The 14,452-nt window shown below is 38.8% G+C and overlaps 1 protein-coding gene across 6 annotated transcripts in view; it reads right to left on the bottom strand.

Annotated features, from left to right (window-relative positions):
* Positions 1-14,452, bottom strand: part of DMD (dystrophin) — a 1,040,101-nt gene that overhangs the window by 230,176 nt on the left and 795,473 nt on the right. For all 6 annotated transcript variants that reach the window (XM_033147196.1, XM_033147200.1, XM_033147197.1 and 3 more), the window contains one exon: positions 11,588-11,777. In XM_033147196.1, coding sequence (XP_033003087.1) covers positions 11,588-11,777 — 190 coding nt within the window. The remainder of the gene's footprint in view (positions 1-11,587; positions 11,778-14,452) is intronic.

Here is a 14,452-nt window from a genome sequence, read left to right as displayed (position 1 = left end):
TGGAACACAGCTGTGGGCAGCCTGAGGAAGTACCATCCACCTTGGGCCCACCCATTAAAACCAAGTCTAAATGAGAGATGAGGGTGATGTCTGCTGTTTCCGGGAACTCTTCTCATTGCAAGACTTTTGGGGCTGAGCTAAGAGGGTGGGATGGGAACCCGGAAGCTGAGAGGGAGGGTGTGTCAGAAGGAAAATGAACTGATAGTGATTTCTATATATTAGTAACTTTGTATTAATGCAATATTTTGATATACAGGTAGGTAGCCGTATTGGTCTGCCATAGTCAAAACAAAATAAAAAAATAAAAAGATACCTGAAGAAGTGTACATGCACACGAAAGCTCATACCAAGAACAAACTTAGTTGGTCTCTAAGGTGCTACTGGAATGATTTTTTTATTTTTTTATTTTGTTTTGACATTTTGATATGCAACTGTATTTTTGTAATATTTTGATGAAGTTATCTCTTGCACACTGCTTGGAGATTAAAATGTATAGAAATTAAATAATAAATCAATCAACTTCCATTATTCCTGGCTGATGGGAATGTTAGTCTAACAATACCTTGAGGGCAGTGGGTACCACATTGGCTACCCCAAAGTAAAAACTACAAAATTTACAGGAACAATACAAACTACAATACAATCCTATACATATCTATTCAATTCTTCTTCCTCTAAAACCTCAGACTCCTCAACTATAATATTACAAAGGGAAATGCATATCTATTCAACTTTCTCTTCTGGCCACTCCAAACATACAATTCAAAAACAGCTTGTGCTTAGGTAACGACAGTTCTTTGAAAAGCACCAGGCTGTGGCACAATACCAATTTACAATATGCCCTGTAACTTACTAGTGTGAAGCCAATTATTATTTTTCTTCAAGAACCTTCACTCACTGGAGAATATGTTGCCTATTAATTCTGAACCATCTTCCACTGTGTATCAGAACAGTGTGTATATTTCAAGGCAACAATGGTTTGAAAGAATTACCAGTGCTGCTTTTTCATCTGCATTACATTAAAAATAGCCTTGCTGCGACTGAACCCATCTGAACAGAAATCATACATTCACACTTCATAGTCCCAACATGCCAGTGGTACTGCTTTGCTAAATAATTCCTCCTGTTGAAGCAATGCCCTAAAAACCTCTGACCTATGTATTGCATGCATTTAAGAAAAATAGATACTGTACTGAAATTGAAACCTGAAAATGAAAGCATGCAGTTTTTATATTGTTGCTACATAATTTTTTCACACAAGGTATTTCATGTATTTCTCTTATTGAAAGAAACTGACTTTTTCTCCTTGAAAATACTGTTTTGCTCAATTACTTTTATAGAAACAGTGTATGAAGAATTTAGTTCTGCTTCTATAACTTCAAGTCACTTTTCCATTAAATGCTACTTAGCATCTAGTTCAATATTCTCAGCAGTTTAGTTTCAACTCAAGATCATGCCAACACCATCAACCTATCTAGAATGAATTCAGTCAATATTGGTTTTGAGTATTTTAGACGTTTCACCTGAACTTTCTACAGTGACTAAAGCATCAAAAGCAACAAACGAAATGACATTTCAATAGAGAGTAAGGTAAACAAAAAACAACATTTTGCAAGCATTTTAGCACTGAAGTGCCTGCATCCACATAAAGAGTGTTAATGTTACATATTTTAAGCCATTTAGAGGTCTTATGGGTATAAAAATATGTATGTATATATATATATATAAAGATTCTGAATAGCTCATTATTGAACGATCTGAATATTCCCTGCTTTAATATTACATTCATTTTAAATAGGATTAGCAAGTGTTTCAATATGAATAACACCGTTTCACTAATTAATCCCAGTTATCACTGAGCATTAGTGGGTTTTTGATGGGTGGCAATAAGGGTTATGTTCTACTTGGGCTGCCAAGACATTGATTTATTTGGTACTCATTGCACTATAAATCATATAAGTAATCATTCACTATTAATGTCCATGCACTAAGCAATTCCACTTTAATCCAGTACTGATTAATATCTGAATAGCAAGGAAACATAATATTTTATTACAAATATGTGGAGCCTTCTTGTCAGAAGAATGGAGGAAAGGCAAACACAGGCAGCAATCCTGCACTGGGATATATTATTAGGTGAAGTTTGCTATCAATTGAATTATATCAGTTATATGAATTTAGATTTCTAAGATATGATGCAATAACCCCACTCCAGCAAATAAAGGGAGATATAAAGGACACATAATGTTACTCAGCCAAAGCTGGTTATAGAGAAACATGTTTGACTGTTGCCTAAAGATATTTAATGAAGGTGCCAGTTGAGCCTCCCTGGGGAGAGCATTTAACAAACAAGCAGCCACCACAGAAAAGGCCCGTTATTGTGTTGCCACCCTCTGGACCTCTTGTGAAGGAGGCACAAGAAGAAGGGCCTCAGAGGATGATCGCAGGGTCAGGGTTGGTTCATATGGGGAAAGGCAATCCTTGAGGTATTGTCGTTCTGAGTCATTTAAGGCTTTATAGCTCAAAGCTCAGAAACTAATTGGCAGCCAGTGTAGTTGGGCCAGGATTGGTGTAATATCTGAATCCAGGGAGGGTTTCTTAAGGAGCGGTTTTACCACAGCCTCCTTCAAGCAGGCAGGAAGCACCCCCCTCCCTCTTGTAGGGAGGCATTAATCACCTCCCTGGCCCAGCCAGCCGTCCCTGCTAGGTTTTTTATCACCCAAGAGTGCAAATGGTTGCCCTGACAGATACAAGCACCTTGTCCACATCCTCAAGCCTTACTAACTGAAACTCCTCCAACATAATAGGGCTCTGGACACTTCTTGAGATTCATCTGCTGTAGCAGCAGAGTCAAGAACTTGGTAGATGCAAGTAATTTTATCCTGCTGAGGAGAAAAGATGCTGAAAGCCTAAATCTCAACAGGAAGTGATCCGACCATAAGGGACTAATGTCAGTATCACCCTTTCCCTGCCCAGTTGAGAAAACAAGGTCCAGAATGTCACCTGCCACATGTGTTGGGGCAGTGACATGTTGGGACAGCCCCATGGTTGTCATGGCAGGCATGAAGTCCTGAGCCACCACAAAGCATGTCGTCTCGGCATGCATGCTGAAGTCCCCCAAAACCAGACGTCTGGGAGTCCTCAACACTGCTTCTGAGATTAGCTCAGGCAGTGAGACTGCTAGGCAGTGAGAGAATCCCAAATCTGTCCTGATTGCCCAGTGCCAGAAACACACATTCTATATCCCCCGCCACACTGGACAGAGAACCGGGGGAGAGAAATGGAATCTCTGTAGACGACAGCAACTCCCCCTCCTCAACCTGCAAGTCTACCTTGATGCTGCACCAAGTACCCAGGTGGGCACAGCTGGGTGAGACCAACTCCACCCTGCCCACCCACCAGGTCTCAGTGATAAAGACCATATTGGCCTCCTCATCTATAATCCCCCACATGGTTGCACTCTTCCCTGGAACATTCTACGCCCCTTAATTTAGAAACAACAAAAACCTCAAATTAAAAAAACTACTACAGTCATACTTCGGGTTACGGCCACTTCAGGTTGCACCATTTCGGATTGCACACCGCACCGAACCCGGAAGTAATGGAACGGGTTACTTCTGGGTTTCAGCACTCGCACATGCGCAGACGCAGTGGCACGAGTTGCGAACGCTGCGGGTTGCAAATGCACCTCCTGCACAGATCACGTTCACAACCCAAGCATCCACTGTACTACTACTTTTATTATTTGTACCCGCCCATCTGACTGGCTTGCCCCAGCCACTCTGGGGAGCTTCCAACACACACACACACACACACACGATGAAGGTAGTATCAAAATCCAGAAAGGTGTAATAAATTAGGTGTATATAGCTTTGTAGCGATGGGTTTTTGAGTTCTCCTAACACAGCAATTTCTTAATCACATATTTAACACAGGCATTGGCTTTGTGGAATTCTGCACCCAGCCTCAGCTAGCTTTTAATTAATTTCAGTGTACACCAGTGTCTTTAGTGGATTGGTTTCAGGGTATTAGAGTGTTTTGTTTTCTTTAAAAATAATAAAGTAGTTAATCAATATTGTGATTTTGGATTCTCACATAAAGTGTGTGTGTGTGTGTGGGGGGGAAATCTACATGACAAATTAGCAAAGGAATTTAGCTCAGGCTAGGCAGTTTAGCTTACTCCATAGAGAACTGCTAAGTAACAAATCCTCTTCTTTAAAAATCCACTCTAACAAGCATGGAACAAACAGAACAATCCCCTAAAGTGAATTACCTTGGGATACTGCAAAATCTGTGTGGATTTTGCATTCCAGCTTAATATTTCTCTCCCCCCCCCTTAATATATATCACTTGATGACTATTTCTCCATGAACGAAAAAAGTTTATTTCAACTGATCCCCTCAATATGGTATTATAGCTTCTGGGTTAAAGTCCTTTGTTGGGCTAATAGTCCAGAATGTTTAGTTGGTATTTCTTCAAGGGACTTAATTGTTAGGATACCTGGAAATCTCTTTTGAGTGTTTTAATGGAGATATCCATCATAGCTTGGAGGAGGCAAACTCAAAGCTAAGGGCAGGTGTGGGTAGAAGCTGGAGTTTGCAACTTTGAAGAGACTGAGAAAGGGAGCTGTGAACTGAATAAGGACAGAAAAAAAGGATTAAGGAGTTTCTCTCTGAGAGTCTGATGTGAGCTAGCAGGGCTGTCTTCCTATGCACTCTCACCCAAAGAAAACCAAACCCAAGTGGAACATTTCGCTGCTCAGGGAAGTGGAAAGAGCGCAACATCATATTTTATTCTCAATGTAAGACAATTTTCACAAAAATCCTAGAAATGTCTCACATTGAAATATCATAACTGTCACCTTTCCCACCTAAAGCAGAGTACTGAATTAGTCCTTAGGGAGAAGACAAACATATTTTAATGTGCATTAATATATGAGTCAAGTAGCACATTTTAAGACTATTTTAACATGATATAAGTTTCTGGAAGTCTTAACCTTTTACTTCCAGTGCATATGTAAAACCATTCAAAATATAGTACAGTGGTACCTCGGGTTACAGACTCCGCTAACCCAGAAATAGTACCTCGGATTAAGAACTTTGCTTCAGGATGAGAACAGAAATTGCATGCTGGCAGCGCAGCAACAATGGGAGGCCCCATTAGCTAAAGTGGTACCTCCAGAGAGATCAAGTTCTTAACCCGAGGTACCACTGTAATGAGAAATCACTTCTGCATGGGTATTTAAGAGCAGTATTGTTTCTACTGCCCACACAGTTGCCTTATGGATAATCAGAGTAATGGTCCAGTAGAACTGCTTTTATAACTTCCCAGACTGCAGCTATTTCTCAAGTCACCTGAGAAATTTACTGAAGTATAAATTATAGATTTACACAGCCACATGTAGTGCCATTTGAGGTAAAAACCTGAGACTGTGTGGAGATATGGATGCACAGCAGTGGGTGTCATAGTCACTAGATGACAACACTTCGTCGTATTGATTTCAGTGTGTTTCCTGTGCACAAAACCAAGCAGAAGAGTCTTTTTATTTTGCACTTCCACAACATTGTGCATAGGGAGTTTAAATATACTGTAAAGCAAAACATCCTCATCAAGATACACTGAACAGTAAGGTATTTTAATTGAACTAAGAATCCGGGCATCCAACTGACATCTCTATGGTAACTTGTAAAATGATTTCTCACCTTTCCATCATAGGCTACATCTTCAATTAAAAACACATCATTGAGATTATAATCACCCAGTATAACATCAGTAGCAGATAGTGTCATCAAGTTAAATTTGCAATGCATGTCTTTCTAAATTGCACTTCAGGTACTGCTATCGGTTGTCTGTTCTGTATAGACTAATTAGCCAGATTTTGCTCTCCATTTAATTAACAAAGATGTTGGCATGTGACTGGCTTTAATTCTAGCAAACTGCTTTTCATACGTATCTTCCCATAACACAAATAAAGATTTCACATTCAAAGGACTAGATTTGCACTTTCATTTCGGTGCTACATTTTGAAGTTTGCATGTCATCTGTTTTCTGTGATACCACTGCAATAATATTGCCTTCAAGTTACCGCAGTCATTCATTCTGGTAACAGCAATAATTGAGAAAACAGAAGATACTACCAGAGGCATTCTTTTCTATTATTTATTTAAAATTCTCTATAATTTAATGAGAAATATTTCAAAAGCAACATTTTTATCTTTTTATGTGACATTAATTTACAAATCACCAGAAACAAACCATACTTAATAATGAAATATTTTACATATGTTAGCAAAATCCACATATAAAAACTACATTTGCTTCTTAGTCAGGATTACCTTTACTTCAATTGTTTTTCATTGACAGTGAAAGTGGCATAGTAATGAAATTGCAGGTGTGTGTGGGAAACCATTTAAAAAAACAATAAACGCCTTTAAAATAAAAAGCTGGTTAAATAAAACAAATAAGTACACACAAACCCGAGCACACAGGCACAAGGCAACTATGTGAAATTTTAACTCATGACTTCAGATGTCTTCATTAGAGTTTTCCATGACTGAACACAATTTTTACTACATCCCCCCATCCCCGCACCAGCAGAAACTATGCATATTGCATAGTCCTAATATGGTGTGTGTGTAGGTGTGAGCCTTCAGGGGCCATAGGAACTTGCTTGGGGAGGTGGATCTGGCCCTCAGGCTGGAAGCTAGCCACACCAGTGTCAGATATTCCTTTCAACTGATTACATGGAAAAGAGAAATGTACTGATAATAAAAATTTTAAGCTTAGAAATTACGAGTGGAATATACTTTCCACTAGCTGTGCATGTGGATGTAAGAGGAAAACAAGTTAATAGTGAGATTTTGTGGTGGTCAGAAGCAGGCCCAGGCAGCGTGGGCAGCCAGGTACACTTGCTCCGGGCCTTGGAGGGCTAAGCCAGCTGGTGGACCCCAGTAGGAACCAGCTATTTTTTTGTTTCAGTTCATAACTTTATTCTAACAAAACTCCCACAATGGGCCTCAGACAAGCTTTGCATGGGCCTGGTAAGAAGGAACAAAATACAACAGGTCCATTTAAAATGATATAGGACCCCAGAAGTGAAAGGTAGTGAAAGTGAAAGCATGTGGAATGAAAGGCAGAAAGGTCATGGTACTGAAGAACAACTGCAATATATACCTGAAGGCATAAATAAATTAGCCACTGAGAACAAAGTATTCTCTATCCTTAGAAAGCTAAAGGTAAAAGGTAAAGGACCCCTGGATGGTTAAGTCCAGTCAAAGGCGACTAGGTCAACAGAGGAACCAGAAAATGTGGTGTCATTAGAAATAATTAAAAGATCCAGGAGCCTACAGAATGGGATAAATTTGTAGAAGTAATGGAGGAAAAGAAAGATGGAAGCACAGTAATATGCAAAAGAACTGAACTGAGGAAAAAAAACCCAAAACATTTCTCTGTATTTCATGAAATACATTTTTGTGCAGTGGCTGAATAATTAATTTTAATAATTTATCTAACACTATAGGCTACAATCCTGCAGCCACTTAATGGATAAGAAGCTCCCATGAATTTAATTATCCTTCTAAGTAACATACACAGGATTGGGCTGTGACCCACTGAAAGCCTTTCTCTCATCCGGAGGAATACGATGGAAAGGGCTCTTGTTTGTTTACGATTAATAAAATACCATTAAAGCAGGTTAAATATAACATGGTGTTCTATCTAAGCTTCCAAACTGAAGTGGCTTTTACATTAGCAGGCATAAGGTGATGACTGTTAAGCATTAGCTAAGGTGTATACATCCTGTCATTCAGCAGAACATGCATCGTATAGCTGTACTTACGGAGAATACTGTTTTCTTATCCATAGTCCATAAAAAGCCTCAAAAGTGAAACTCTGCATAAAAACAGCCTCCTAAAATAGCATTATAATATCTACTGAAGTGCTGCTCTGATTTCAAGGCTGCAACCCAGCAAATTCTGGATATAAATGGGCTCCTGTTTTATGCATGAAGATGCTATTCTGAGAATAAACCTTTCCTTAACATAAGGAAACCCCTTCAGCAGTACAATAGTCGCAAAGCATAGCAACAATTTCTGGAGCTATAATGACTCCTTAGTACTCATGGGAGTGTAAAAAGCATGGGGAGATTTTCAAAACTTTTCATAAAATGCATATCCCTCTACCCAAATGTACCTGGAGGAACTGACTGCTTTAACACGTTTAAGGGAAAATACGAGAAACTTTTACCCTTTTAAATTTTTTAAAATTGCTCGGATTGTAAATTTAGGTGGAATAGGAAACTAGGAAATGTTTTATATGGTACTTATCACATGTTCACCCATTTCAGCTGGCTCCTATTCCTTTGAGAGAATTACAAATAGTGTGGTGATTCAAAATGAGGTGTCCTGAGGGACAAAAAGCACCCTATGTTTTTAAGGAAATTGATAAAAAATATCAGCCTATTGTTCTCCTCATCAAAATGTTCAAGGAGATCATGAGATTAAGGGTGAAATCAAGGAACCAATGGATTCAAGTTACAAGAAAGGAGATTCCAGGAAGAACTTTAACAGAACCACGGAATGGTAGAGTTGGAAGGGATCCCAAGGCTCATGTAGTCCTTGCAATGAAGGAATCTCAATTAAAGCATCCATGAGAGGTGGCCACTAACCTCTGCTTCAAAACCTCCATTGAAGGAGAGTCTACCACCTTCCGAGGGAGTCTGTTCCACTGTCAAGCAGCTCTTACAGTCTTAATAATCACAGCATCCTTTTCTAAATGCTTGCAAACTGACCATTAATTATCTGTACACCTCCCCTGGTATTGGCATCAGACTGACCAGTCAGTAGTTACCTGGGTCTTCTTTCCCCCCTTTTTTGAAGATGGGGACAACATTTGTCCACCACCAGCCCGGTGGTGGAGGCAGTGGCGGTGGCACTTCCTGTTTGGCCTGAAGTGGCAAAATGGAACCCATGACTTTCAGAAGCAGTATGCCTTCCTGTAATAGTTGCTGGAAATCACAGGAAGCAAAAGTGCTCTTGTGCTTGGGTCTTGCTTATGGGTTTCCCTACAGGCATCTGGCTGGCCACTGTGAGAACAGGATTGTTGGACCAGATGGGCCGTTAGAATAGTCCATCAAACTATTCCTGTGTTATTATGGGGGTGGGGGGAGAGATTACTAGATATTTTGCTGAAATTTGTGTTTGGCAAAAATATGTGTCTTCTGTATATTATTACTGTACTATTAAACCGAAACCCAGAAGTTTTCACTCTGGGGTAAAGCACCTATCTGAAGCACTTTCAGGGTTTTGTCTCAAATAATGATAGTTGTCGCATGCAAGCTTGCTTGTTAAGTTTTAAAGAGCTATCAACAGCTAATTAAATTGATCTACAGGTTTAATATATAATGTTTACACTGATAAAATAACAGGATAAATCTATGCCAATTTCAGAATTACATCTAATATCATAGATCTGGAAGGCAATGTCACATATAATTATTGCCACAAGCCCACAAGGGTAATTAACACAGCGGAGATTTCACATCACCACAAGTACTAAAGCAGAAAATAAAGTTCATTACTTTCATTCCTTTAATATGGGTATGTATCAGTTCAGGCCTCATAGGGAGTCCATGATGTATTTAAATTAGACAATCAAACATAAAATGTAATTACACAACTCCTCTGATTAACAGTTAGTTATTGTGTGTGTGTGTGTGTGTGTGTGTGTGTGTGTGTGTAGGAAATCTCCAGAAAGCATGGCAAAGATGTGAAACACTTCAACTTTTATGTTATTATCAGCTCTGACAAATTATGCTTCCGTACACATGCTATTTAACACTGCATTTATAATGCAAAGACAATATAATTACATCGGTATGCCAACAAAATGTGCAATAATATCATACTCCCTCATCCCCATTGTACACTGTAAATGAACATTGGTGGTCAGTATTTCACACCGTGAGAAAACACACATGTATAGCCTGTAATTATCTATATTTATACCCACCAAAGAGTGTCTGCCTCAAGCATATATCTAAGGGCATTGCAGATTTTTAGTGACAGAAGTCCAGCTTTGGTTATATATCTGTGTCTCAACAATACTACTTAAATTTGTTTTGAGGGTTGCATTCAATGGTGGCTCTTGTGCTAGCAGGAGTACTTCTGCTTGTGCAAGGCAGGGTACCTCATTTTTGCTGATCCCTCCTATTCAACACAGCCCCCTGTGGCTCCCAAAAACGTCCCCTTGGGGTTGAGGGACCCTAAGCAATGGTATGGATATGGTATAGAAGGCAGGAGGGATTAGTGAAAATGAAGTGCCTCTCCTTATGCTGGAGGAAGTATTTATGTTAGCACAAAGTGAGCATTGGATACAACCATGAGAACATATGGCTCTACATCAGAGTACATTAGTAGGAACAGGATTATACTGTTAATTCAACCCTATTCCTGGAGTAACATAAATTTTGGTACGTGAATGACTTGCAAAACTGCATTTGCACCTCCATTATAATATCTAAAGGGGAAATTTTATATGTAGGTACAGTCCGCTCATGAGAAAGATGTGTGAATTCCCTCTAGGGTTATAGTAGATGAATACACAGGGGAACAAGGTAATACCTTGTCCGATCACATGTTGGCACCATAACAAAGCTAGCAACCAAGTAACTATAAAAGGTAGGGGTTTTTATTATTAAATAAAGCCATAAAAATTAATTCAGCAACATATTAACTCATGTGGTCTTTACACAGTAGAGTTCTTAGGTTTAGAGTTAATTATGCATTCCCAACAGGCATCTAATAACACTGTAAAAATATTTTACACTACAGTGCTGTGCTCTGTATACACATATTGGCTTGGCAAATCAGACACACACAGGCACATTATGATCAAAACCATGGAAATTATGATGCATAATCATAACACAATGGAAATATAAGCTTGCTTGCCATGCTGCTTTAAATGTGGTAACTGAATGTTTTATTAAAAGCTGGGTCTGAAAGAAACCCTGATATGAAGATGTCTTTGTTTTTTGTTTGCTTCTAGTGGGGGAAACAAATGTGTGCCCTAATTATCTATAACTAGTGAAAATTAAGACATTGTTTCAATTTCATCTCATCGGCATGTACTAGACAGAAGTCCTAATTTTCTCCAGTGATGTAGAAAACTAAACTAGTTCAGTTAGGAAAACCAGAAACATCTAGACAGATTTTGCATTACTGTAATAAGCACAAAAGATGTACAGCATGCTCATCTATGCCAAAGGTCTGTCAAGAATCTGTTTCAGTTATATGTGTGACATAGAAGCATCTGTCAGCAAATGTTATTTGCCTTCTCTCCCCTTCAAACAGTACTTGAATTCTCACTATTCTATTTATTTAAACATCAGACACTCCCTTAAAGAAGATTTAAATAAAAAGGATGTTCATTGTACTCTTTGTTATTAATAAAACACATCTTTATAGCACTCAGTGGCATTAACACAGAGAAACACAATTTAAAAGTGAGCACATCCCCTTTCCGTAAGCTGAAAGGGCTCATTCCTCATAGTATAAAAGAATTCTATAATTCAAATCACTTGACTTACCTGCCACTGCTTCATGAGCTCCCGAACCCCTTGGGTATCCTCTAGTATTCTCTCTTTGTGTGTGGCATTTTGCAGAACATTGGCAGTGGTTTCTGCTTCTGTAAGCCAGGCGAGGAACTTTTCCAGATCCAGGTAGAATTGTTGTAGCAGCCTTAGGGCTGCTTCTAATGCGGCCTCTCGCTCACTAACTCTGTGAAAGCACAAATATAGTCAAATGCAGCATAGTGATAGGAATCAGGACAGGGATAGTTTGCAGAGAGAGGGAAGCAGGAAGAGTGTGAGCAATTTTCAATGAATCTGAATATAACACCACAATAAAATGAGGGGCGATAAAAATGTTTGTGTTGTCTGCTTTTCTATGTCTACCAGTTAATGTTCATTTCTACCTATAGTAGAAAGAGCAAGGTAAGGGAGGAGGGAGGGAAGAGGCTGACAAGACAATTGGAATTGCTTCTATGGATATGAACACTGGTTGTACTTCATTTTTATTTTATTAAATTTAGAAAAAGAGCTCCTTAATCAAAACTCTCCCTTTAGAATCTTCTCTATAAGGTAATTGTCAGGTGCCACATAAAATATTTCTTGACCACTAATCAGGAACTATAATTTACCATAAATACTGGTACATCTAAGTTGCAAGGCTGGAGGTCCCATATATCACTTTGAATACCAGTATATATTGTTTCTATCTGTCCTTGCTATCCTTACTATCCTGGCTATTGGTTTTTGACAAGGATCGTCTCAACCTAAAGTAACATTGGTTCCAATTGAAAAGTTAAGCACCTTCTAAAAATCCTTCAAGTTGATACTCATGGTATTTAAACATGCATAATTTGGTCCCTATTAAGAAGCAATTAAAGACCTCAGCTTTTAGATAAATGAGCATTTCTGAGAGAACTCTTGTGGGTTTTTTTCTGGCTTTGCTCAATCCCTAAATGTACTTTTCATGAAAGCAATTGTACTAGATTTGGCTTTAACACATGTACTTCTGTAACATATGTTTCTCTTATTCATGTATCATGTAGTCAAGAACTACATTCAAAAGCTAGATTTGTAAAGCAGACTGTCTGACACACTGTACATTAATGTGTGAAGGTCAATAATCATGCAAAACTGGCTGTGGCTTTATCACCCACAGAACATATGAGGCCATTAACAACTCCTGTAGAGCTGAAGCAGCAAGGCTCAAGAAATGAGTGGTTTATTCATCACAGGGTGAATTTTTGCTGAACACAGAGTCTAACACAGTAGTTTCTGCTCTCAGAATGGATAACAGCATTATCGGTTGTTCTCATCTTGTTAACATTAAGCATGTGGAACACTTGTAGAGAACTATCAAACAGTCATTGTCCCCGAAATATACGTTAACATCTTCAACTATATATATAAATGCTCTGAATTTTGAATGCACAAGAAGTCAAGCCACATTCAATGTACAATTGAAAAGAATATGAGTAGCACCTTGTTCCAATAATCATAAGGCAGGTATAAAAGGAAAGCAACAGAATTCAGCCTGAATCTCTTCCTCCATTCCCCAAGATGAAGCTCACCACCTGAATATGATTGCCAAGTTACTTTCCCAACCTACTTACATTCAGTACAGTATATATCTATTAGCTGGCACTACATTAACAGTTTTTCTTCTCTGGAGCAGCCTCTCAGCTATTAATTTATTTTCACTTCCTAAATGAAGACATTGTTGACATTTCTGCCTTTATTTCTCTTAAACATTTGGAATCTGGGCTTCAAGAGACTGAAAAAAATGCAGCACTATAAACTACTACCCTTTGTTCCTCCTCCTTAAATTAATTAGTATAAATCTGAATTAGAACTTAGTCTGGAAACTGTACCAGAGCAGCCTTGGAACACGTGATGTACAATAGTGCAAATGAACAGAATACCTTTCTCTTGCCGCCAATTAACCCTAACTGGGCTAAGGAAGGAAACAACTAGTATTTCAGAGAAAGCCACCCTGTAGGTCCTGGCTTTCCACCTCCTACCTGGCAATCTAAAATTGTCTTCTCTAGGATCACAGACTGCATTTTCACATGTCATTAGTGTCGTGCAGCATTCACAACAACCACTGACTCCTCCCCAGCACAATTTAGATGGCATGTGACATCTGCGACCTTTGCACCAGACAGTCAAGTCAACATATAATTTGCATGTCCTTCATAAGCCCAGTGACATAGACAGGTGTCACTAAAAACATTATCAACCACTACCAGGACCCCCAGCCCACCCCCAGGAGGATTATACTCAGTGCAAAAGAATATCCGCTTGCCTCGTCACACCACAAAGAATGGCTCCATTTTAATGGAGTATTTCCCTCTTCCTTAGAGTGATGCTCTCCTCCAAGACCCTCACTTGTCTACATGTGATCATCATGTGATTAATGTTTGTTAACATGTTTTTCGAACTGCTGCTACTTCTAAAATATGCCGCAACCACAGAATGCTCAGAAATATTCTGGTAGTTTACAAAGGTTTACATGAAGGAGGTGGCTGGGTATACACAGAAGGGAAGGCTGCAGTGCACCAGACAAAGAGAACAGTATGACAGAAGGCATGACATTTTGAGAGGGGGGGTATCTTTGGTTCATACACCCTTCCACAAAGTCTTGACACTTAAAGTCAGTGCTTTTTTTGTGAATCTTTGTACTTCTGTCCATTTACTGTATTTATTTCCCCCAATTTGAACTATAAAATGGTGATTTTTCTTGAGTCAAAATGAGAGTACCTCTAAAAAAATTTTTAAGGAAAAAAGCACTACTTAAAGTCATTCATTTTTTAAAAGGTATACATTTCACATTTAAATCTTTATTTTCCCAGTTTTAATAGTTTCAACCTTGTAATATATTATGTA

Source organism: Lacerta agilis, chromosome 4 (assembly GCF_009819535.1).
Source record: "Lacerta agilis isolate rLacAgi1 chromosome 4, rLacAgi1.pri, whole genome shotgun sequence".
Lineage (NCBI taxonomy): Eukaryota > Metazoa > Chordata > Lepidosauria > Squamata > Lacertidae > Lacerta > Lacerta agilis.
The sequence above is the reverse complement of the archived record's forward strand: the minus strand, read 5'-3'. Positions and strand labels throughout refer to the sequence as shown.